General features: G+C 29.9%; 2 protein-coding genes across 4 annotated transcripts; one reads left to right on the forward strand and one right to left on the reverse strand.

The window, feature by feature from the left end:
• Nucleotides 1-1,371: 1,371 nt before the first annotated feature.
• LOC148313082 (protein pinocchio-like) lies at nt 1,372-15,243 on the forward strand. The gene is made up of 4 exons (XM_088269417.1): nt 1,372-1,726; nt 4,292-4,364; nt 9,219-9,456; nt 11,393-15,243. The coding sequence occupies exons 2-4, from the start codon at nt 4,315-4,317 to the stop codon at nt 11,609-11,611; spliced, it is 507 nt and encodes a 168-aa protein (XP_088125543.1). The 5' UTR covers nt 1,372-1,726; nt 4,292-4,314; the 3' UTR covers nt 11,612-15,243.
• Nucleotides 15,238-23,268, reverse strand: LOC148313083 (uncharacterized). Of its 3 annotated transcripts, none has more exons than XM_088269403.1 (12): nt 23,066-23,268; nt 21,939-22,116; nt 20,818-21,015; nt 20,194-20,371; nt 19,153-19,258; nt 18,935-19,074; nt 18,190-18,289; nt 17,940-17,989; nt 17,205-17,313; nt 16,976-17,118; nt 16,630-16,822; nt 15,238-15,521 (listed from the first exon to the last, which is right to left on the reverse strand). In XM_088269403.1, exons 1-12 carry the CDS (start codon nt 23,075-23,077, stop codon nt 15,414-15,416), a joined length of 1,515 nt encoding a protein of 504 aa, XP_088125529.1. In that variant the 5' UTR covers nt 23,078-23,268; the 3' UTR covers nt 15,238-15,413. The 3 variants fall into 3 exon arrangements, with proteins under 3 accessions (XP_088125529.1, XP_088125512.1, XP_088125521.1); XM_088269386.1 differs by lacking the exon at nt 23,066-23,268 and adding an exon at nt 22,773-22,967; XM_088269395.1 differs by lacking the exons at nt 15,238-15,521; nt 23,066-23,268 and adding exons at nt 15,665-15,807; nt 22,773-22,967.
• Between the last annotated feature and the right edge of the window lie 1,858 nt (nt 23,269-25,126).

The following is a 25,126-nucleotide window of genomic DNA, read 5'->3' on the forward strand; positions in this document are numbered from 1 at the left end:
GATAAGGGTTTTATTATTATTATTATTACGGTGCATACAGGTATGCACATTAATTTGTCATTTTAATGCCTTAATTGAAACATATGTATAAAGTAGAACCTTTAATCCGTTAGCTTTGGGACTGGGAGTGTAGTCGGAGCGCAAAAAGATCGGTATAATCGGGAAACACAGAAAAATATATATTTACAGTTTAATAAATAATCTCTGATTTAAAAAATGACTGAATGTATTGTTCTCGACATTAAAAACATTGCAAAATACCGCACAAAACTGTTTTTATTATTGAGAAACCGCAAAACAATACTACATAAGTATACAATAAAAATTGAATTGAAATTTTTCTTTTTAGAAAAAAGTCAGTTCGAGCAAGGATCGTCAACTGAGGGCGGACGAGAAGGGTTTTGTATAATGTTTTGTCCATGTACAATTTGTAGGTGTAAGTAAATGACGTAGGTATTTTGTAGAGAGAAACAAATAATGTATTATGTTTTAAATATTGAAAGCATTAACTTTGTGGATCATATTGATATATTATTTTGAGAAATAAAAAGACTTTGTTTTTTGATCCACTCACATTTTTATTAACCAACTAGTTTCGGCAACAACCTGTTGCCCTCTTCAGGGTTTAATTTATAATTCAGGATTTAAAAATATGTATTACTAATTCCAGTGAATTTGATTAAAATTTGATTACATTATTTATTTCGACAAATGAGTAATATTTGGTCTTCCAGGAGATTGATTTGAAAGATAATGAAATATTCATTAGCATAATATTAAAATTTTACAGGCATCTGATTATTTTTTCAGAATCCAGATACGTCATCTTATTTCTTCGTAGCGCGTTGGCGGGGTTTTTCTTCGCAACTCGCACATAACCGAATTACGAACAAAATATTTACCATTTTGCTAAGTTCACTCCATCACTATATTACTATGACGTCATGACTCTTCGCATTCCCTTCCGTCGTAAAGTTTACAGATTTATAATATTGTCACTCAATAAAAGTATTCGAGAAATAATGTATATAGAATAATTAATCTATTACCAATAAAACATCTTTTTGCTGAATGACTCACTATAAATTGCCAACCAAATTTGAATTTTCTAGATCGGGCCATATTATTGGCTGCGAGCCTTTGCGTAGCGGGGGCGCCAACGTTTCGGCGCCAGCCCGTACAGTGACTCATCGCATATTAGTAACCAATATCAAAAGGTAAAGGAATGCCATATACTTTTTAAACAAACCTTACAATTTGTTATAACTTTTTTACTACTGGCTTCAGACTGTTCATAAAATTGAAAGATCCAGATACTGAAACTCGTTCCCCGTTCACTGCTCTCGTCATTTTGTGATTCCGTCAAATTCCGTCATTCGCCGCAGCGCCTTCGTCGTGTTCGGTTGTGTCTGCATCTTAGCGATTATAATTTGAAGTTTCGAAATCATTGCAAAAACTAGTGACGCTTGACATTCTCAACTACTATTGACAAAACAATTTTTTAATCGTTATAATAACATAGACGTGGTAATCTGATTAGTGTCAAGTCATAAATAACATTTTTAGATCAATCCTGATTGATTGCAGTGGTTCAGTGAAACGTGGAATGCACCCAACTAACGGTTTTAAGATTCAGATTTAAGTGGGTTTTAGAAATCTAAATAAACTTTTGACAGTTTGGGGTTTCCCAAGACGTTCGAGACCTTATTTTCATCTTTGTCGAAAAGTAAGTTTCATTATGTTATGTTAATTTTGTTGTGTTGTTTGCTTCGTCAACTTTCACCGATGTTTGTTGTGGTTTGCAAAGAGAAAAGAAACTGGTATTTTTTTATTGGGTGGCTGAATGCACCTTTACACTTTATTTATATTTTAATAAGCAATTACACATTAATTCATTCACGATTAATAAAATACCTTTTTCATTTATGAATCATCACTAGGTTCTTATGGATTATGGTAAAGATTATTATTATAGTCATATTTTTTCCGTGGATATTTATTTAAAAAATAATGTTTTTATGAAATACAGTAATTTTTCTAGCGATATTGGTACATGTACATATACTTACCTACTTTATATTATCTCTTATAAAGTATAATAATTAATATTATTAAAAAATAAATATGTATGCACTAAATATGAATCACTTAAAAATAAGTAATGTAGAAAAATATTTGATAATATAAAAAAATAATAACATTGTTTAGTATTTTAAATAAAACCTTTGAATTTTCATAATTTATTAGATAAAATACATAAAATGACATAAGTGCTTTTTTTAAAATTATATAATGTAAAACTTTTTCTACTTTTAATTTATTCACGAGATACAAATTTATTCCTACATACTTATTTATGTAAGAAAATGGAATTAATAACACTTTTTAACATTTATTTTTATTTTATGTTATGACAAATAATTTTTCTCCCAGTGTCATAATTATATATTTAATTAGTCTTTCTACAAAGATAATAAATTTGAGAGAATTATTAATGTATCATTTTTTTAATTTGTCAGTTATTTTATAAAAGCAACTCATTTGTACATATAAAAATATTTGTTGTTAAATTCACATATATTCTGAATATGAAAAAAAACCATTGAACTCTAGATCTACCGTTTTGGAGTATTGTACTTTCTCACATTCTACCATAGGTACAGAATGTAAACAAACACCTCACTTTCTCTGTTCTGCTCTCCTAGTTGTGATTAGCGGTTGACGCGGATAGTTTATGAGCTGTCAAAGTATTTCTAAAATAAAGGACTCAAAACGCTTCAAACTTGCCCTGCAAAGTCCCTACTCACATCACAAAAACATCCTCATTTTTATTGTGATTTACGGATTACGCCAAAAGTTGTCCTATGTATATGAAAATATCTTGACAGCTCCTCAAATGTCCCCTGCAAAGTCCATTATAGTTCTCCCTCCATTAGAGTACATGTTTAACCCTGATGATGATAAGGTTCTTGTTGAAACTGGTTGGAGAAAAAAATTGGTTCAAAACAAAGTTGTTTTATTGTATAAAGTTTATAAAAAGTGCTACAAAGTATCTGCGAAAAGCATTCAAGACATTATAGTTCTAGTTTCCACCAGTTTAAAGTGTAAACTTGCTTTTACATACATCATATTCCTGTTGCAGAGTGTAAATATAAATATTTTTTAATTGCCTGCCTAACTAGAGTTAACGCATTCTAAGACAAGTAAAACCTGTGTCTTTGTTAGTGCGGATATGCATGTTAACTGTAAAAACCAATGATATACATAGTATTATATATTTGTGTGGCACCAGGTTTTCACAACTGCCCAGTTAGTCAGTCTGACTGACTAATCCGAGAGTCTGACGGTCTGATTCACAGATATTTCTAAGACTGACTAAAACAGTACTTTTAGTATTGTAAATTAGTAAAAAAAATAGTTGTAACGTCTGAGATGTTTTACATTGTGGTATAAGGAGATGAGCCTATTCACAGTAGATTAATTAATCATGCCTTTGTTTTTTGATGAATTTTTTCGTACAACAGTTGATATCAATCTAAGGAAAATAAACAATTAAATCAATACTTATTTCTAAACTTGACATGAGAGGAAGAAATTAATATATCATTTTACGATACTGCTTGTCTATATAAATTAGATCAATTCCCAATAAAGCTACCATATTATGCAATCAAAATATTTCTCTTTATCATTTGATGGTCACTTTGAATTATTATATGTAAATAATAAGTTTTGCAAATTGAAATCTTTTGATTTTACATGTTATTGAATCTGTTTTAAATGTTTTTTAAGTATGTAGTAATTTTTTTTTGTTTATCTCTAGGAAAAGTTAATGTTAAAGAGTTATGGGAGTTTTTGGTATTTTCAGAACTCGATGATGAAATTTTTCCTGAAAAAATATCATGTAGATAATTATTTTTAAAAACAAATTGTTTCTAAGTTTAATCAACGTGACTTATTAATTTCTTATCACATAATCCCAGAGGCAAGTTTTTTTGTAGTATTGTTTATCTTTCTTTGTTTTGATATTTCTTAATGGAATTCCGATACAATGTTATTTATCTGTACGATTATATAAATAAGATTTAATAAAATGCACATGTGTATCAACCAATGAATGCTTTCACTCAAGTATGGGCGATGATATTGTTTTACAATTTAATATTATTCTTTACAACAACCACTAGTAAAGTATTTCATTTAACAATTGCTACTCACTCCAGCGCATATCAACTGAATATCAGTTATAGGATCAATATGGAAGATATAAAAATGTATTATTTTCTTCCAGTTCATCCATTCGGAACGGAAGAAATGTCCCTGACAAGTCTGCACCCAACTGAATTGAGCACATCACGGGACAGGTAAAACATTTATTATTTACATTACCAAACAATACAATAATTACTGAACAGTATTATTTAAACAAGTAAATAAGTACGTATCTACCTAATACTTATTCCATGGTCAAAACTGTTTGCACTGGGTACTATTACTCATTGAGAAATTGCATATACTGTTGTGCGCATAGAATAAACATATTATCAACATTATAAGTTATACGTCATCGCCGTTCTATTTCTCTAAGAATACACTATAATTCTTTTGATGTCTTATAAAGACTATGTATTTTTGTGTGTACACATCGCAAATTCATTTGTTATATTTATTTAAACTTCATGTACAGAACAGAAATAAGTACATTGGCGCCCGCCATTGCTAAATTGCTAAAAATATATTGCTAAAAAGAATATTTTCTAACCAACCAAAAACAGACTAGTGATATTGGTCAAAACGTTTGATACCATATATAGCTGTTTGCAATCAGAGGGTAGATAATACTTGAACATTGAAAAAAAAACATCAATTACAAATTAATTTTAGTTAGGAAGGCAAAGGAAAAAGGGAGTTTAGGGAAGGAGGTAGAGGGAAAAACTAACGGAGGAGGATTTGATAGACAGTTAGGATTCTAATGATAGATAGTAATGTCTCAGACGTTTCTTAAAGTTATTAGAGAAGTGCACTTTTTACAAGGAGAGGTAATTCATTCCATAGTCGTTAAATGTAGTTATTTTCAAAATATGTTATGTTCGCCTCCGTAGTGTAATGGTCAACACGCTCGGCTACCGTTCTGGAGGTCCCGGGTTCGATTCCCAAGGGGGGTAAAATAAATATAAGTGATTTTTTCACTGTCATATTTATTCAATATTACCCTGGACTGGTACCTGAAGCGGAGGGCTGATCACCTTTCCTTCATGTGTAAACCATCAAGATGACACTGCGTTTATATGACGCAGTGCCCTATGCACCATTGGGGTGCGGATAAGGGTTTTATTATTATTATATATGTTGGAACTATGATTTGCTATAATTTGCATATTTGGTAGCCAGTATATGTAACAGATTTTTCTTTATAGTCACTTGGTAAAAAGTGGTTGTCAGAGATTATGCCATGAGAGTATATCATATTTTAGTTACTTTGTGTAATTCATAGCTAGCACAAATGAAAATAAATGGTATTTCTTACTGCGGCTGCTCTTGTGTGATGTCTAAGTTATGCAGAGTTTTTTTCTTTTCTTTCTGCCCACTAGAATAACAATTTGTTTAGAGAGGTACTGTTAGGAAAGTCACTATACATTTGAGAGTTATTAAGTACCTACTTACTCATAACTACCTTGTGATGATAATGTGATGATGCGTCACTGACATGGTTTTAATATTCAAGGAGTCCTATTACAATTGAAAAGCTACATGTGATATGCTAAATGCATAGTGGATAAGTGAATTTAGTTCAATTCATTTAGTAAAAAAAAAACAAAAACAAAAAAACATTTATGTACCATCAGTATTTCGGGGTTTGTTGTTATAGTAAGTAATTAATGTTTTGAATAAAAATATAATATATAATATACTATAATTCATTATTTACCACAAACCTGATTGGTATAAATATTATACTTGTATGTTAAAAATAAAAAAAGGAAAACAATAATCAAATTTTAACAATTCAAACAGCAAAAATCTAATTTTGTAGTTGAAGTGTTAAAAAATACTATTTGTAAACAATTAAACATTTGAATATACCACTTTAATGAGTTTTATTTATATTTATATGACTAATTATTAAGTTTTAATTTTAACCAGAAGATGACGGCTGTCCAAATTTAAAACACAGTAAGGGACATTTTTTTTGTGTTAGTTTTTTTTTGCATTTATGGGCTAAGTAGACTCCATTTAGTCCAAAAATGCAAAAAAAAACGTACTACAAAAAAATGTCCCTTACTGTGTTTTAAATTTGGACAGCCGATGAAATCATCTGTAAGTTTTCGAAACTAGTCATATATATAAATAAAACTCATTTAAGTGGTATATTCTAATGTTTAATTTTTTTAAAATAATCAGTATGTCATTCCACAGAGTTAATTCCGAATCAGTAAAGAATTTAAAAAATACTTATTTTAATTTAATTTAATTTACAAACAATAACAAAAATTATAAAAAACACCCCCTTTAAATATTCCCAGAAAAATGAAAAATAAACTAACTTTAATTCAGTGTCAGTGTTTTTATAATTATATAATCCTATTTTCTAATCCTATTTTCTAATTTTCTAATTTTACTCCTTTAGATTTTACTTTTCTTTTAGTTAAACTCTCTATTTGCTTTCTTTTTATAATTATTATTTCATATTATTTCAGTCTTACCACTTTTATATTATCATTAAAATATATATAAAGCTGTATTATAAAAAGAATAAGCATACCCTGCCTACCTCAGAACAGGTATCTCCAAATACCTAGTGAGGATAGACAGTGTCCAATAAAAAAAAAAAAAAAAATATATGTATATATATAAATATGTATAACTTAAGTACAAAATTATATTAAATAATAAACGCTGTTCTGCAGCACTGAACCTGAATTAATCTAACAATTAATTTAGCAATGTTTTTTTTTATTGTGCTCTTGATATTATTTATTCATAAATATTTTGTCCTTACAAATACAATAATATGTAAAGTTTTGTCAATTTTATTTTCATTGTTTATTGTTTTGATTAAAATGCTCACATGCATTTGCATTTAGTATATACAATGGTTGTTATATCATTACTGTCCTAATGTTGTGTTATTATAACGGATACAACTAACTTTAAAAAAATTCAGTTCCTTAAATAACGACTGCATTCACATTGTACTAAATCTAAGCAATTCAACCTGCTTTCAAGGACTTATGTTGATGAGATGCAATTACGTATATATTTAGTTTGTCTGACATAACTCAATGTATGTTTCATTTTTTACTTTCATATACTTGCACAAGGTGGCACAGAATTAATCACTCTATCGGAAGATGTTATAATTTTTGCAAATGACTTCGTATGTCAATCATATTTAACATTTGTGACCTAAACAGCTCGGCTGTCCAAATTAAAAACACAGTAAGGGACATTTTTTTTGTAGTAGGTTTTTTTTTTGCATTTTTGGACTAAGTAGAGTCTACTTAGTCCATAAATGCAAAAAAAACCTACTACAAAAAAATGTCCCTTACTGTGTTTTAAATTTGTTCAGCCGAGCTGTAGTATATAAACAAATTTAGGTAGATGCAAAATTAATCATCCAATTTTATTTTTGAATAATTTTTTAATAATAATAATAATAAATCCCTTATCCGCACCCCAATGGTGCATAGGGCACTGCGTCATATAAACGCAGTGTTATCTTGATCGTTTTACACATGAAGGAAAGGTGATCAGCCCTCCGCTTCAGGTACCAGTCTAGGGTAATATTAAATAAATATTACAGTGAAAAAATCACTTATATTTATTTTACCCCCCTTGGGAATCGAACCCGTGACCTCCAGAACGGTAGCCGAGCGTGCTGACCATTACACTACGGAGGCGGACAAAACAAAAAATAACTAAATTAAAAAAAAAGATTTTGAGTAATGGAAATCTTAATATGGACCATTATGATTTTTTTCGTTAAGTGGAAAAGATGATATCCGTCAAGTGGCTGCCGTCAGTGTTGATACATATTTGTACCATCTGTGAGATGCATATCATACAGATACAATTTAAACTATTTTACTTTTGAAAAAATATAAATGATATGATATATTTTGCAAGTAAAACAATGGACTACTCAATGCATTCCAGATTTGTTAGCAACAATGTGAATAACAACAAAATAATGTCATGTTTCCAATGGATATGGCGCTCACTCCTTTCAACAACGTCATATATCAAAAAACATAAATTTTTGTTTGTGCATGTTTTTGGAATGCCTAGAAAATGTACTATATCCCAGCAAAAGCGGCATATTTTTTACTTAATATTTACCCGCTACAGGGCAGAAAGTGTTGTTTTTGCATTTTGATGAAAAAAGTATTGTTTAAATATTTTCTCAAATATACTTAATATTTTTCAAATGGAGAAAAAACATTCAGGTTTTAATTTAAAAGATCTGTTGCACAGTAGAACTTCAATAAGTGGCTTGATATTTATTTTTAATACATTTCATTATATTTTTAAACTTTAAAAACGATCTCCTGAAAGTTTTTTGATATATGACATTGTTGAAAGGAGTGAGCGATGTACCCAGCAGAAGGTTAAACAAGGGTCGAATATAGATTTTAAATCATTTAAGTAATAGTTGATTACTTTTTTTTTTAAATTTAACACTTGCGTTATACCACTTAATCAGTTTTATTTCATTACATACGACTAGTTTCGAAAACAAACAGACATTTTCATCTACATGTAAAAAGTAAAACTAACGCAATTTTTTTTTTACGATCTTCGGTTATCCCACCTAACGGAGCAATGCCCCTTTCCTTTATGTGAGTATGTACCTCCAGTAAAACATGTTTTATTACTTTGCCATAAATGCATTTTGATGATTTAGTTCGTTGCATTCAGTTACGTTGTATGTACATATTTGAAAAATTTTCAATGTGCAAATAAAATTAACACATTTTTTCGTTTTAATAATTTTCTGTGTTACCGACCTTTTCGCTTCTCAGTTTAGGTTGGATAATTGAGACTACTGTATATATATATTTAGAGGTTGATAGGGTAATAAATCACTAAGTTGTATTATACAAGTGTTTAATAAAAAAAAAAAATCAACATGTCATTCCACAAAGTTAATGCCTAATCTATAAGTAATATAAGTAATGGTTCATTATGGTTTTAAAAAAATTATCTTGTCTTTGCAGGTTGACTCCTCACAGCCCGCTAACTGCCTCCATGGAGAATCTGCCAGTGGTGCATGCCGAGGCGGCGCTGACCATCGAGGAGTTGCGCGCGCAGCTGAACACGTGCTTCACGTGCGGTGTGAGCTGGACGCACGAGCACGTGTCCTTGGACTGCCCCGAGTGCGGCGGCTACGCGCTGCAACGCCCCTGCCCGCTCTGCCAACACTGCGGAGAAATGTGGGAACGTGACAGGCCTGTGGTGAGCATAGTTGGCATTTATATAAAATTGAAGTGTAAATATATGGAGAAGAGGGAGAAGATCACAGACAGAACCGTATCGTATGTTAAGGCCTCTACGCAATAATAGAATTCATAAAGCATCCGGCTGCGCTGAGAGCCGGTCGTCACCTCACGACTGACATTTTTTTTTTAAAGAATATATGTTGTTTTTTTTGGGTTTTTAGAATATATATTGCAAAAATATGTTTATAATTTTTTTAAGCTCATTGCCTTTCAATAACTTTTTTAATCTCTAAACCATATTTTTATTTGGAGAGAAAAACCACTTTTTTCAATACAAAAACAGTATTTTAAGAAAAAAATTAATTCATTACTGTTCAATAACTTTTTTCATCTCTAAACCATATTTTTATTTTGAGAGAAAACCTCTTTTTTCAATACAAAAACGGTATTTTAAGAAAAAAAATTAATTCATTACCATTCAATAACTTTTTTCACATCCAAACCATATTTTTATTTTGAGAGAAAAACCTCTTTTTTCAATACAAAAACAATGTTTTAAGAAAAAAATGATTACGTCAAATGTTACCTGCATCAAAAAGGAAATTAAGTTACAATTTAACATATGTTAGACCTCAATCTTTTTTGATAAATGGGTAATCAGCCTCAAGATCACATTTGCAAAGATTTCAGGCATTGAAAGTGTAATTATAAAAGAAAGTAATTATATTGCCTCCTATCGTAATTACACACTTAAAATTTAAATTTAGGTAAATGAGCACAGCATAATAAAATTGTAAAAAGTAATTCAATTGATTTAATGGATTTTTAATAATGTTTGCGTAATTTTGTTATTGATCTTTGATCTTACTGACACCATTTTAATGAAATATTTATTGATTATATTCATTTTTATTTGTAACATCTTATACATATTATGTATATGTGAAATTTTTTTTTTAAAGATATGCAAAATAATATATATTGCAAGGGAAATGCATATCATACTTTCATAAAAACTTGAAAAAGTGGTTCCATTCGTAGAACCAAATAATTGTTTAAAATTACATTAAATAATATTGAAATTGCCACAGTTAGTCAAATTCTACCGTTTGTTGGCACGATAAGGAGAATAAGATTTTTTTGTTGCTACTTTTTTTACAACTTTATATGAATTTGTTTTTGAACACACTAAGGATGGGTGTTACGCCTGCGGACCACTGGCAACGGGGTTACATAAAGTTAAGACCTTAACAAAGAGATTTGGACATAATATTCATATAAAAACATTAAATATGTAATTCCTTCTTTTCTGACATTAAAATGAGGCCGGTGCAGAAGGTAAAAATGCCCTCCTTGTGCTTAAGCATCAATCGACCGAACGCATAGAAATACCCTTCCCGTCCTTAGTGTGTTGACTGGGTTTCCGAAGGGTACATGTTACGGCTTTTGCATAAAAAAAATGATTATGATATTTCTCAAGTCGGAGCCAATAAAAAGACATTGTGAGATAGTGAATATCCTCATCAGATAAGTTTTCGAAATAATCCAATGAGTTGAAAGCTTTCTGAATTTTGGAGCTAATAGGTTCCCCCACCACTCGCACTCTGGATTAGCTTGTCTATTTGCCTATCGTAAACACACGTTCCTATCCAGTTAGTAGGACAGTCTATTGCTGGTCGCGTGCTCATCTGTCATCTGCCACCAGAGATTAGTGAATAGGCAATCCCAAAATAACAGACCTACTCAACTAGGTAAAAAAGTCAACTCGACAGCATTCGTAACATCAGACAAAATATTAAGTCCAAAAATTATTTGCAATATCAAACGTTACTGTCAAAAATTCTTCTACTGACCCTTATATGCATCCGATGGTGCATAAGGCACTGCACCAAATTGATGCAATGTTTATTTAATCATTTATTAATTATTAACTATTTTTTTATTATTTTCAGTCGCACGCGTTTGGCAAGGCCAGTTGGGTGGGCGTCTGCCCTCTGTCGGAGTGCTCGCGCGGCACGCAGTCGTACCCGGCGCTGCGCGCGCCCCCTGCCGCCGCCGCCCCCGCCGGCCCCCCCGTCCCCTCAGCCCCGCTGTGCTCCGCCGCTGCGCGCCTGGCGCACGACCTGTGCCAGCGCCTCGAGAAGCTCTCCGCCCAGGAGCGGCCCTCGTGACGCCACCTCAGCTTCTAGCTCGCTCCCGTTGACGGCTGACCAGCTCCAGAAGCCTTGGCCTCTTACGGGCGACACTTCGATATTACAATATACTCTAAGAGCAGCTTGTTGATTAGACCTTAAATTGCCCTGTACTGCCGGAACATTTATCTTCAATTGCAAATTTTGCGAGACATTTTTGAAAGATGTATTTACATTTTTTTCGTTGAAATACCTTTCTCTTTTAAATTTTTGGGTAATATATCCAATATTAAACATGGTTATTGGATTGAATTATACTTTTACTTACATATATACATATGATGTGACGTGTTTCATCTTATTAAGACATTATTTTTTATAATGAAGTGTTTGATATCTTAATAAGACGAAACACGTCACATATTGTCATATATCGCTCACTCCTTTCAAGAACGTCATAAATAAAAAAACTTGGTTTTTCAGGAGAACGTTTTTAAAGTTTAAAAATATAATACAATGTTTTAAAAATAAATATCAAGCCACTTTTGAACTTTTTACTGTGCAATAGATCTTTTTTGGTAAAACCTGAAGGTTTTTTCTCCATTTCAAAAATATTTAATATATTTCACAAAAATAATTAAACAATGCCTTTTCTTCAAAATGAAAAAACAACACTTTCTGCCCTGTAGCGGGTAAATATTAAGTTTAAAATATGCCGTTTTTGCCGGGATATAGTACATTTTCTGGGCATTCCGAAAACATGCATAGCTAAAAATTGTCGATTTTTGATTTATGACGTTCTTGAAAGGAGTAGGCGATATATGTAAATAAAAGTAGAATTCTGGAATTTTGGATATATTATATATAAATGCAGTTGCCAGCGGTCCGCAGGCGTAAAAAACACCCGTCCAAAATGTGTCGCAAAAACCTAATGGCGTATTATATTTTTTGCAAAATACAGGCTGTTAAAACATTTTTCATACAATTTTAGGAAACTAAGTTAAATGTTTTGAGAAGATCTTGCAACATTTGGCCAAATTCATATAAAGTTGATGATTTGACTCGGCCAGCCTGGCATGCCATGATTGTTATTTTCTTTTTACTAATATAATATAATCTGATATAGTGACGATATTGTTTTTTTGCAAATCAATACATTCTTGAATCGTAAAAAATTCATTATTACAAGGAAAATATCATCAATTTTTTTATTTGATGAATAACAAACAAAGACTGTATCCTGACAATTATGTAATAACAAAATTAGTTTAATAATAAATAATAAAACCCTTATCCGCACCCAAATGGTGCATAGGGCACTGTGTCATATAAACGCAGTGTTATCTTGATAGTTTTTACACATGAAGGAAAGGTGATCAGCCCTCCGCTTCAGGTACCAGTCCAGTGTATTGAATAAATATTTCAGTGAAAAAATCACTTATATTTATTTTACCCCCCTTGGGAATCGAACCCGGGACCTCCAGAACGGTAGCCGAGCGTGCTGACCATTAAACTACGGAGGCGGACACTCATTTAGACACAAATTAGTTTAACTCATAAAAATTGTTCTTGCTGATGTGTAGCATTATATAACTGTTTTAAATCAGAAATAAGTAACAAAACAAAAAAAAAACAATTTTCATCAATTCCTTATCAATACAAATACTACATCGGCATGCTGAGGTTGGGATACTGAGTGTGTAAGCACTCTCTCAATTGCTCGCAAAGGTTAATCAATGGGTGGACAAAATATTTTCAATATTAGTTATGTAAGTCTTATCGAGCTGGACTCGATATACACATTACTGCATTTTATATTTGCATAATTTTTCACCTTCTAGATGTCATGAAGTTTAAATTCATTTTTATTTATGCAAACAGCTTAGAACAATTGCTAAATTAATTTTATCCTCAATAAATTATTTAACCAATAAAGAATAAGTGAACCAAGTATTTGATTTTATTCACACAAACATACATATACCTGTTCATATAATTTTATTGGCTATTTAAAATAAATGCTCAATTTTGTTAAAATTTCAACTAAAATAAAATTGACAATATGCATAAATATAAACTATGGTCAAAATAACATAATAACAAATAGCCAGTTTAAATATGTATACATACCTACTACCTATGTAAATTTCTATGCAATAAATCTCAAAAATTATCCCCAAAAATTCTATAGACAGCTTTAAACTTTTTTTTTTACATAAGCTAATGAATTATAGGTGCAATAGAATTTATAATTTGTTGTATTTTAATTTAATAGTTATGTTATATAATTCTTTACTTTAGGTACTTTAACCATAAAATAATTGAATAAATAAATAAAATTATTTTAAATGTGTTTTTTGTTATTCAATACCTATACATATATGTATACCAGCGGCAAATTGTTCAATGTTCACAACCTTGGAAGCTACTTTATGATAATTTGCATAACTTTTTTTGCGCATATGTATATGCAAAGCTTAGCATATTGTGTCATATCCCTTAGCAATGCATTTTGGGGAGCATTTCCTTGTTAAGACTTATTTCTCGTTGGAATATCCGCCTTACATGCAGATAGCACAGATTTTCAAAATTTTCTTTATAAATATTTTTTCCCATTAATTATTGCGCATGGTTGACCAGATACTGATCGAGACTCAACTGGCAACCTGGCAACTGTACCATGTAACACTATAGTAAGAGTTCAGAGGTTACTTATAATTCATGATAGTTTCCATCACATTTTCTTGAGATGGTGTAATATTCATCATTAACGATTAAACCAAATACCTAGGAGGTAAGCTAGAAATGTTCCCATTACATCTTTGTTCTGTCACTTCAAACTGTATATATTTCCTTTATTGCACCACTGTTTCTTTATTATTTTACAACTACGATTTGCATTTGCAAAAAATGCTTAGTTGCATTTTTTTTACCCTTTAAAAATGCTAAAATATATGTATACTCATTTATTACATAATACAGGGTTTAGGGTTTTTAAAATTTTGTAGGTATTTAAAATACCCTATAATTATGTAAATACATATAATAGGATTTATGTAAGTAGCTAATTTGTTACATTTACATAATCCTTTAGTAAGCAAATACATCGCTCACTCCTTTCAAGAATGTCATAAATTAAAAAACTTGATTTTTCAGGAGAACGTTTTTAAAGTTAAAAAATATAACACAATATATTAAAAATAAATATCAAGCCACTTACTGAACTTTTTACTGTGCAACAGATCTTTTTAGGTAAAACCTGAGGGTTTTTTCTCCATTTGAAAAATATTAAGTATATTTAAAAAAATAATTAAGCAATACCTTTTCTTCAAAATTCAAAAACAACATTTTCTGTCCTGTAGCGGGTAAATATTAAGTTAAAAATATGCCTCTTTTGCTGGGATATAGTACATTTTCTGGGCATTCTGAAAACATGCACAACTGAAAATTGGCAATTTTTGATTTCTGACGTTCTTGAAAGGAGTGAGCGATATGAAAAAAAAACATGGATCCTTTTGTTTGGATATCTTGTACTTTTTTTCCTTTTAATCAATAAAATTTGTCCAAATCTTTTTAAATTTGTATAACATTTTTGGTCTCTTACCACAATTGTTTTCTTTATCCGTATTATCAATGTTAGTATGTTAAATAAAAGTATTTTCTTTCTAAAATTTGTTTTATTTCACCCAAGTAAAACATCCTATATATTCCTTTGTTGTTGAAAGTATTCTTTTGTTAATATAATAACAAAAGTCATTAAATTTATTCAATGCTATATAATATATGAATATAATCTTTACAAAGCAATAAAACATACAAATTGCTCGGCATTATGAACATATTATATTTTTCGATATAGGTATGTTTTCTTTGGAAAGTATTTTAAGTGTATATCAATTATACTGGATTCTATTCTTTTATAAGCTTCCTCCACATTATCCGTAAAAATCTGAAATGTAATTTTTTATATATAAATGATGATTCCGATAAATACTTTGATATGTTAACACACTTTGGACGGAAAAAGTATTTCTACCCATTCGGTCGATTGATGCTTAAGGACGGGAAAGGTATTTTTACCTTCTGCGCCAGCTTCATTTCAAAGTCAGAATAGAAGGATTTACATATTTTGTGTTTTTATATGAATATTATATCCTTATCTCTTTGTAAAGGTCTTATATGTACATAATTATCAAATGCAGTCACCAGCGGTCCGCAGGCATAAATACACCTGTCTGAAATGTGTTAATACACAAAACATAACAGCTATGCAAGAATGCAAGTATTCTATTATAAAAAAAAGTGTATGAGAATATGTTAACACATCTTTGAAAATCACATTTCGACATTATAAAAAAAAAACAGATCACTTGGATTCTGATACCGAGAATCTATGCACTTATCCATTGAACATTGACTGTTTCATGTTATTGTCATATCAATGTATACATTGGTATTTAAAAGTATCAAAAATCAAAATTACGCATAAAATAATTAAACTCTATCATAAATCTACAGTGGGATTACAAATTGAACATAAAAAATAACAACTCGTGTCAATAAGTCAACAAGTCGTGACAATATTGTATATAAAAAAAAGCTATCCCTCTATTTTTCAAAAATAATTCCTGATATAGAAAACGAATGGTTTTCCAATGGAGGTCATCCTCCAAGTAAAAGTAAAAATAGAGAACTAAAAGTCTAAGACAGGACCAGACTCGTACTGCACATCGCACTAAACAATGCCTAGGATCACAAGGTATGGAGACAGACAGTTTGAGCAGTAGAAGCATTTCGAAGGACCACAACGCTCAGCAATGAGCAAGTCGACCAAGAGAGAGATACACTATTGTAAACCTGAAATATGACTTGTTTGAAATATATTGTAAAGTAACAGTTGATGCTCGTGGATACAGTTCATACACGGGTCAACAGATGGCAGTCTACTGGACTGTGGACTTTCGTACAAAAATGCAGATTTAATAATATAAGTATTTGCTTCCAACAAATCACATCACTTTCATATTATGTACATGTTTTTTTAAAAATTATCTTACCATATCATCAAAATATTCAGGATATTTTTTATTTATCTGGAGAAGAGCATTACTTTCTGTTTCGATTGTGTCAAAAAAGCCTGCAGTAGAGAATTCATTTGTAATTTCCGTTAAGCTCTCTTTTTCGTCAGAAGGTTTATTTGGAATTGCATGCATTTTATTTGGAACGTTTTTGGATGCATTTACAAGGATTCTGTAACATTAATGGCATTTGTACATAATCTTTTTTGTATATATTTTGTGTTATCTATCAAAATATAGGAACTCAAATCTTCTTTCTACACGCAAGTGTTAAGTTAAATATTTCTTCGGATTTGATTATTGTGTAATAATAATGATAGCTCACTTGTTTGCATAATTTTTTAGTTTTTCTGGTATGAAATATGAATAGCATGATTCTTTGTATTCTTCATTTAAGCATTCTCTTGGCAATTCTGATATATCATCTGGAGTTTTCGGTTCATATGGCTCGAAAAAAGTTAAATTAACCTGTTAAATAAAGTGATGCAGTGCAACAATTAATAAAACAAATATGTAATCTGTTGGATACCATAATTTTAATAAGAAAAACTTACGATTTTCTGATTTAAAGTTTCACAGGAGTTAAATTCTCCACAGCAAATGTTTTGCGAAGACGATTCTTGTATGCAATTTATAGAATTGCTACAAGATTTAATTATGTTACTGAAATCATACATTTTATTATTTTATTTTATTTAAAACAAGGATAATCATATTGTTAATAAAAATGTATAACTTTAGGATATTTGAAAGACTATCATTTTGCTGTTTTTAAATGAATCATATTTATATTTGCTGAAATATTTAAAAAAAAAAAAAGTTACTCGGAAACGATTCTAATATTAAATTTTGGTTGGTCTCTGTGTAGCAACATAGTTTTCTAGATGGGGAAAAAAGTGTGAAAAATATATCTACAAAATGCTGAAATTCAAAAGGGTCTATTTTTTTATACAAATTTCTTCTTCTCTGACCTTTATCCGCAAATAATGGTGTATAGGGGCCTGCAACGGATTGACAAAGTTTTTACTTGGGGTTATCAAGTACATAACTAGGCAAGGAGACAAGCTCAGGGTAATAATAATGACGTAAGTGAGTGAGCTCAGGGAAGAGCATATTATTATATGTAGAAGGAACGAAAGATAGTATGTAGGAAAAAGAGAATGATTATACTGGTTAGGGCATGGAGGTTTGCATATCCGTACTCGAACAAGCTTGTGTAATTTGGTCGCAAAAAACCCCTCTTTATTTTAGCTGATTAAATTTTTAGGCACATATTCTAGTATTCGTACCTATTTGATATTGGTTCTTTTGTAGATGTTCTGGATTTTTCCAATTGCGACTGAAAATAAACAAATTACAAGTAAAATTAAAAAGAGCAAATATTTTTTTCTCTTATATCGAAATGCATGCATAGCTGTGTTATAGATAGGACTAAGCAAGATAGCTGAGGGATGTCTGTAACTCAATGACTACTTAAAAACAAATTATTAACATCATTTTTATATGGGTACAAAAATTATTATCACTGATCATACTTACTTGACTATTCTGTAAACCTAGATCAGTGGATTTGTCCGCTTCAGACGGTGAATGAGTTATAATTTTACTCATGGAAGAATCAACTTCATCTTCACAACCACTGCGAATAAAACTTATCATAAATTTAACTTTTCTCATTATTACAACAACAAAAAGATCAGATTAAAATATTTGTTATATAATCACCAGTAGGTGATTAAATAATAAATATTTTATTTTAAAGCAGTCTATTATTATATATGAGTGAGTTAGTACTCACTCATATATAATAATAGACAAATCAACAATACCAACGAATCTACTACTATGTTCATATTTCTGCACCACACGTATAATATTCTTTTCTACAATCTCCTTTTTCTCTTATCATTACCCGGTCAGGCATAGGGCAATGCAGTAATCTTTATCATGGTCCACATGAGGACAATTTAATTACTTAATCTTAAGCTACAATAAATTATCTGAATTATTATATACTATCTCAAGTATATTATTATTATTAATAATTGCAGAATTTTTTTAATTTAATGGTGACTCCATCGGAATCAATCCCGGGATTCATACTTGGTGTCCAAATGTGCTAACCCCTCTAACCACTTTATTATGGAGGTGGATCTTCTATAAATACATATTGTAACAAAAAATTCATGAAGATTTAACACTGATAAAAAGATTTTTTTTTTTAAATAAGTGAAATTTTTTAACTATACAAAAAAAACATTTATAATAATAACAAGAAACATACACACGACCATAAAATTTCCTTAATTCTTCCGGGTTGAAAAATGAATCTGTGGAAATGTTTGTTTTTGTTTCCTCTACTTCCTTAATATTTTCTAAATTCTCTTCTTCTATTGGAATATACTCGTCAGATTCTTCTACTCCCTAAAAAAATACCCATGACCAAATACACCTAGTAATGCACATCTTAAATGTAAATAAAATAAATAAGGAGATGTTTACTATGTAACTTGCAGTTTCTTCCGTACAAGAACAATCCATGTTACGATAATTACAATCACATTTATTACATTTTGAATCTTTCCTTTGCTCAATGTTGTCTTCTTTTCTGTAAATAATATTTTGCTATAAAATTACAGACATTTAAGTGTGCATAGCTCAACACTATCCACATTTTGTATACAATATAACTAAATTCTTTAGAATTAAATTACATATAAACGTATTGTATGAATATATTAATGTGTAAAGGTTTTAATTGCCATATAAAAAAAATATGCAAAAAACTCTTTGATTGGGCATGGTAAAATAAATGGTTTTTATCTGACATTTTTATTATTAAATACTTATTGCCTCAACACTGTATCAACATCCTTCCCTTTATCGTCTTTGCACTGCTCCGGCATTGGTACAGCAAGACATTAGATTGTCGACGACTTGTCATCCCCACATGTAAACACTTCATTTATCAAACTTCTCACTCAACTAGTATACTCAGAAACAATTTTAGTATTTTATGGTTCATTGAGAAAAAGAGCACATGGTTCTTTTTATGTTATGCCTCAGTTTACATTGCGTGAGATGGCTATCAAAGCTATGAAAATCACAGAAACTAGAGGTAAATAAGATATTAAGAAAACATGGTTATTAGCAAGACATAAATGCGGGGACCACAGACTGTCTGCAAGGCCACAGTAAGACGTAAGCGTGGTGACTGCAAGTTGACTGCGAGTTGACCATGTACTGAATTCTGTGAAGTAATGATATGGTACTGATAAGTGTGATTGATGTATGGAACTTCATACAAAGAAAACAAAACGACTCCAGGTAAAGCGATGCTGATACAATGCTAAGGTGAAAAGTGTGCGACAACCTTAAAGTAAGAAATAATTAATAACACTTTAAATAATCAAAAGCTTATTATTTTTATGAGATACTCTGAATATTGGCAAAAAACAATATTTTCTAGTTTATTTAGGATTAAAACTAATAATAAATAAACATAATATTGATACACAATTAACTAATATTAAATTAACTTACTTGAAAGAAGCTTGTGACTTCCAAAGATTTGGGTATGATCTTGTTTTGTTATACTGTTTCATGGTGAGCAAAAGATGAATTTGATTACTGCGCTTTTTTAGAGTCAAAGCTCCGACTCCTGCCATATGACTTAAAAGCAGTTTATGCTTTTTCATAGCTTGTCTTATTTCTCCAAAACCTTAAATTCAAGTAAGCGTATTTAAATAAGTAAGTATGGAGTTCCTGGATTTTTATTCTAGTTATTAAATAAATAAATGATAAATATTAGCTGGAATATTTGAATATGAACTCCAAAATATTTATAGCATACCAAAATCACTGTTTTTATTTTTTTAATTGGAAAATAAATTAAAATTGGATTTCATTAAAACCTGTAAAGAAGAGAGATTGATTTATGAAGGATTAATTTATTCACATTTTTATTACACAAAAAACAATTTGTGACATCATCAAGTATATGTACTCAAATAAATGTGTATCCTGATTGCCATGCTTAGCTTGAAATTATCAATCCCAAAAACCAAACATGTAACAACTTCTATTATAGAAGTCGTTATTTAATTTGTATTTTTAATTCGATCACATTTAGATTCACATTAAATACATTAAATGGGTCATTCTTACTTAAACCATAACTTTCACCATCAATTTCCCAGTATGTAATAAAGTTGTTGTGTTTTATCATTTCTGTAAATACATTTTGAGTCACATAACGGTGTCGCCATATTATATGACCTGTTGAGGGAGCTTGTTTAGTCGTATACAAAAATGCAAAATAAACTTTATCACAAAGTTCTTCACTGACACGAAGACATAAGTTTCCTGGTAAAAAATAAATAAATTTTGAGTCACATAATGGTATCACATCATAATATGATTTGTTAAGGGAACATGTTTGGTTGGTACAAAAATTCATAACATTTTACATGAAGACATGTTAAGTATTGATAATTTAATTTTGAATCTGTCAATTTTTTCATAAATTCGTTTTAAAACAGGTCATCTATAAATTTTATTTCTACAGACATGTCTCTTTCCTGACATTGTTAATCTTTAGAATGTGCAAAAAATTATTTAAAAATATAAAATAATATTTATTTTTATTATTAACCTGTCCGGAAGTGACATTCTGCGGACTAAATTGTATCTGTGGAGTGTTTTTTTTTTAAACTTCTTTTAATTTTATTTCATAGTTTATGCTAAAAGCAACATATTTTCTTAATTTTTTAATTTACACCAGTAAGCATGATTTGATTTGTAATTGTATTGTTTAAATACAACCACAGATGGCAGTAAAAGTGCCAGTCTAGATATAAATGTCACCAGGCTTTAATTAGAAGCGCGGCCGTACATGTACGGCCATACTCCACTGAGGAGAGTTTGGTATGGCTGTACATATACGGCCATACTCCTGGACAGGTTAAAACTCTTAAAAAAGTTAAATGTTGTGTCATTTTTCACAGCAGAATATCCAAAATATTGGCTCTGTACTTTCAGTGGTGACTACTTTTTTATCGGTCAAAAAAAGTAGGTAATCCACTATTCCTACTTTCTTCATACTATGGCAAAGCTATGTAATAGATTAGGGAGGATCGAAGTAAACATTTATTGAATCAAGTAAAAAAAAATAACTACATGGTTTATTAAAATGATAAATTGGTGGAAAATTAGACATCGATCTATGTAATAGAAAGAAAATAAAAGAGTGCTATATCATTTTGGTATGTAGACTGTGTTGGACAAACCTTTGTTAGATTTTTGGGGCCCTGATAGAATAACGAGAGGCCATGATAACAATTTTTCCAATGACCTTTCTTTATGTTCATATTTCTCAAGATGCATCGTTTCTATTAGGGAAAGGTTGATAATTGTTCTCTCAACCTTATCAAGCATTATATTAGCATAAAAGTCTGGACAGCTTTCCTTAAATGAAAAGGAATTAAGTTTAATTATAGTTCCACAGAACTAATACTGATCTGTTGTAAATGAAGTGTGTCAAATGAATGAATATGAAATATCAGATGTAATAGGAATTAAAACAGTTATTGGTTTTAACTGTAAATTTAGTCCCCGTTGAAAAATGTCTATTGCAGATTCGTCATTGATAAACATTTCATAAATATGATTTCCAAAATCATATTTAATGACTTTCAAAGAATGGCCAGATGGAATGAGACTAGTATGGAGAATAAAACACTGTGTTTCCCATTGCACCAGTAATAAAGATTACATTATTTGTTCATGCAACACATTATTTAATTTTGACAAATTTTTTTTACTACACACAAAATAAAAATGGTAAAACTTAATAGCATAATAATAAAAAATTGTGATTACATATTACATTTTATTATGAAATCAGTAACCGCAATACACTTATTTATGTCATTTTTATGAATGAAAATATTGTCATTCAGTTTCAAATTGACCTTGGCCGGCGATTCGCTGGCTTTGTGATGCAATGGGTTAAGAAATATGTTCAAGACGTTTTAATGTTATATTTACAAGATTTTTAAAAATAACTTTATATAAAAAAGAATAGTATAAAACAATGATGTTGCGTGATAATGATTTCATACCTTAAGATTCTCATCTACTTTTTCATCATTCAATAATTCTAGCCTGGGAAAAAGTAGGCAACAAACATTTGCAAGTTTTTTGTTATAGGTTATTGGATTAAAAGCAAGATTTAGATTTTTTAACTTTTTCAAGTCTTTTGCATAATTGAGATCAAACATGTGAACTATTTTATTATATTTCATACTGATTTTTTCAATACTGCAAACAAAAGTAGCTCATGAAGATCAGAATCAACATTTATTCTTTGATGATTATAAAACGAATAATTATTAATAAATAATAAAAAAATCACCTTGTACACCATTTTAATAATTCCAAAGAATCAATTTTATTGAAGTCTAGATTAAGTGATAAAAGTTCATGTAGCGTATGTAATCCATTGTCGGAATCTAGTACAATTTTTGATATATTATTATTAGAAATATTTAAATACTTGATCGGAAGACTATTAAGGTTTTCCAGGCATTTGATTGAGTTGAATGATAAATTCAGTTTATGTAAAAATCTGAAATATAAATACAAATAACAATAAATTTTAACAAACATAAAAGTAAGTACAATATAAATGTAAAAGATTTAAGTTATAAGATTTTATTTTGAAACATTCCACAAAAAGTTAAAAAAAAATTACCTAAGGTTCTCTAGGCCTTCAATTTTGGAAATATTGTTGTTAGACAAGTCTAGAATTCTTATAGTCCAAAAAACCTCCAAGTCTTTTATGAATTCTATTTTATTATGAGAATAGTTTACTTCCTTCAAAAAATAGGGACCTAAATAAATTTATTTTAAAAAGTGGATTAATGTTGCAGATATGTAAATATTTTAGAGAAAAGATCTTTCTCATTCTTTTATTGTACCAACTTTCTATTATAAAACAACAAGTGAGGATCTTGTGTTTTATATAAATATTTCTCCCATAAAAAGACACATTTTATAATTTTTAAATATTGATGAATAGAAAAATACTTACTATCAAAATCAAAAATGCAAATTATTATATTGTGAGATGCATTCAAAAGTCTGAGAAATTTCAAATTGTTCAGTTCTTTCAGAGATACCAGTAAGTTATATGATAAATCCAAGTATTGGAGATAAATATATTTTTGTAACAAATCAATATCATATAAACCCTAAAAAAATAAATTGTACTTTATATTTGAAAAAAATGTATACATATATACTAAAAGTCACTTCAATTAATATGAGTGTTGTTCGACAATTCCATTTAATACACTAAGGACAGGAAAGGTATTTCTATCTATCGATTGATGCTTAAGGATGAGAGGGGTATTTTTACCCTCTGCGCCGGCCTCATTTCAAAGTAAGAAAAAAAGGAATTATTTCATGTTTTTATATGAATATTATGTACCAATCTCTTTGTTAAGGCCTCGTAAATAATTATCAAACCCTTCGCCAGTGGTCCGCAAGCGTAAAAAACACCAGTCCGAAATGTGTTATTAATAATTTTGCCTTTTAAATAAAATAAAAAAAAATAAGCAGGTAATTGTAGAAACGTTATCCTATAACAGCGATCTATATTGTCAACATACTGTAAAAAATTTATTAGGGAGAATTGAATTCAAATTTATTTGCAGAATGTCAACACCAAATCATATTGTTTCCTGCCATTGGAATTGGAATTATAAAGTTGTTTGAGTGCAGTATGGATTTATTTGATGCATGTAAGTAGTTGGTTTTGTGACCGTTATTTGAGTATTTTCATTTCAGATAATATTTAAGTGTTGCAATAACAACTACACAGCACCCTCAATTACTTTTTACCCATTTTTATAAGATATTCTTCACTCAATATATTGTATTTCAATCCACACATTCTATATTATTACCAATCTAGAGAGATCGCATGCTGCAAACACTTGTTTTCCAGTAAATGGACAGTCTGATATACAACTGAGGCATTCGGTAATTTTTTCTGTAGTCAAGTAGCCTTGGGTGTTAATTTCATCAAAGTAAAAACTTGTGTCGCTAACATTATACGTTTTCTTGAAAGGTTTATGATTAGCACATACTAAATCCCACTTCAAAGATGCAAACATGGATTCACGTACTTGGTAAAGCTACAATTTAAAATATTGAAAGTTCATTCAGTATCAAAAGAATAAAAACGTCAATAATTAACATTTAACCATAGTTCTATTTGATGAAAAATAATTATTAAAAAAAATCAGGAAATTTAATAGGAAGCCATTAGAAATGGTCTAAAAGTAATGTTAAAAGTTATTTTAAAGCAATAATATCCATACAAAATCCCAGCCCAGGTAGGTACTAGAGCTCAACGACAAATACATACATTCAGCTTAATACATATATTTAAAAAAAGAGAAGTATTTAT

Source organism: Brachycentrus maculatus, unplaced genomic scaffold, assembly GCF_059751285.1.
Source record: "Brachycentrus maculatus isolate JH-2025_06_01 unplaced genomic scaffold, ASM5975128v1 h1tg000024l, whole genome shotgun sequence".
Classification (NCBI taxonomy): Eukaryota; Metazoa; Arthropoda; class Insecta; order Trichoptera; family Brachycentridae; genus Brachycentrus; species Brachycentrus maculatus.

What these genes read in the sequence shown, in the direction of transcription:
- LOC148313082 (XM_088269417.1), top strand. Translation starts at nt 4,315, where the DNA reads ATGTCCCTGACAAGTCTGCACCCAACTGAATTGAGCACATCACGGGAC. An exon ending in TTGAGCACATCACGGGACAG is followed by an intron (nt 4,365 to 9,218) that starts GTAAAACATTTA and finishes TTGTCTTTGCAG; the next exon opens with GTTGACTCCTCACAGCCCGC. An exon ending in GGGAACGTGACAGGCCTGTG is followed by an intron (nt 9,457 to 11,392) that starts GTGAGCATAGTT and finishes TATTATTTTCAG; the next exon opens with TCGCACGCGTTTGGCAAGGC.
- LOC148313083 (XM_088269386.1), bottom strand. Translation starts at nt 22,955, where the DNA reads ATGAAATATAATAAAATAGTTCACATGTTTGATCTCAATTATGCAAAA. An exon ending in AAGTCACAAGCTTCTTTCAA is followed by an intron (nt 19,259 to 20,193) that starts GTAAGTTAATTT and finishes TATTATTTACAG; the next exon opens with AAAAGAAGACAACATTGAGC. An exon ending in AAGAAACTGCAAGTTACATA is followed by an intron (nt 19,075 to 19,152) that starts GTAAACATCTCC and finishes GTATTTTTTTAG; the next exon opens with GGAGTAGAAGAATCTGACGA.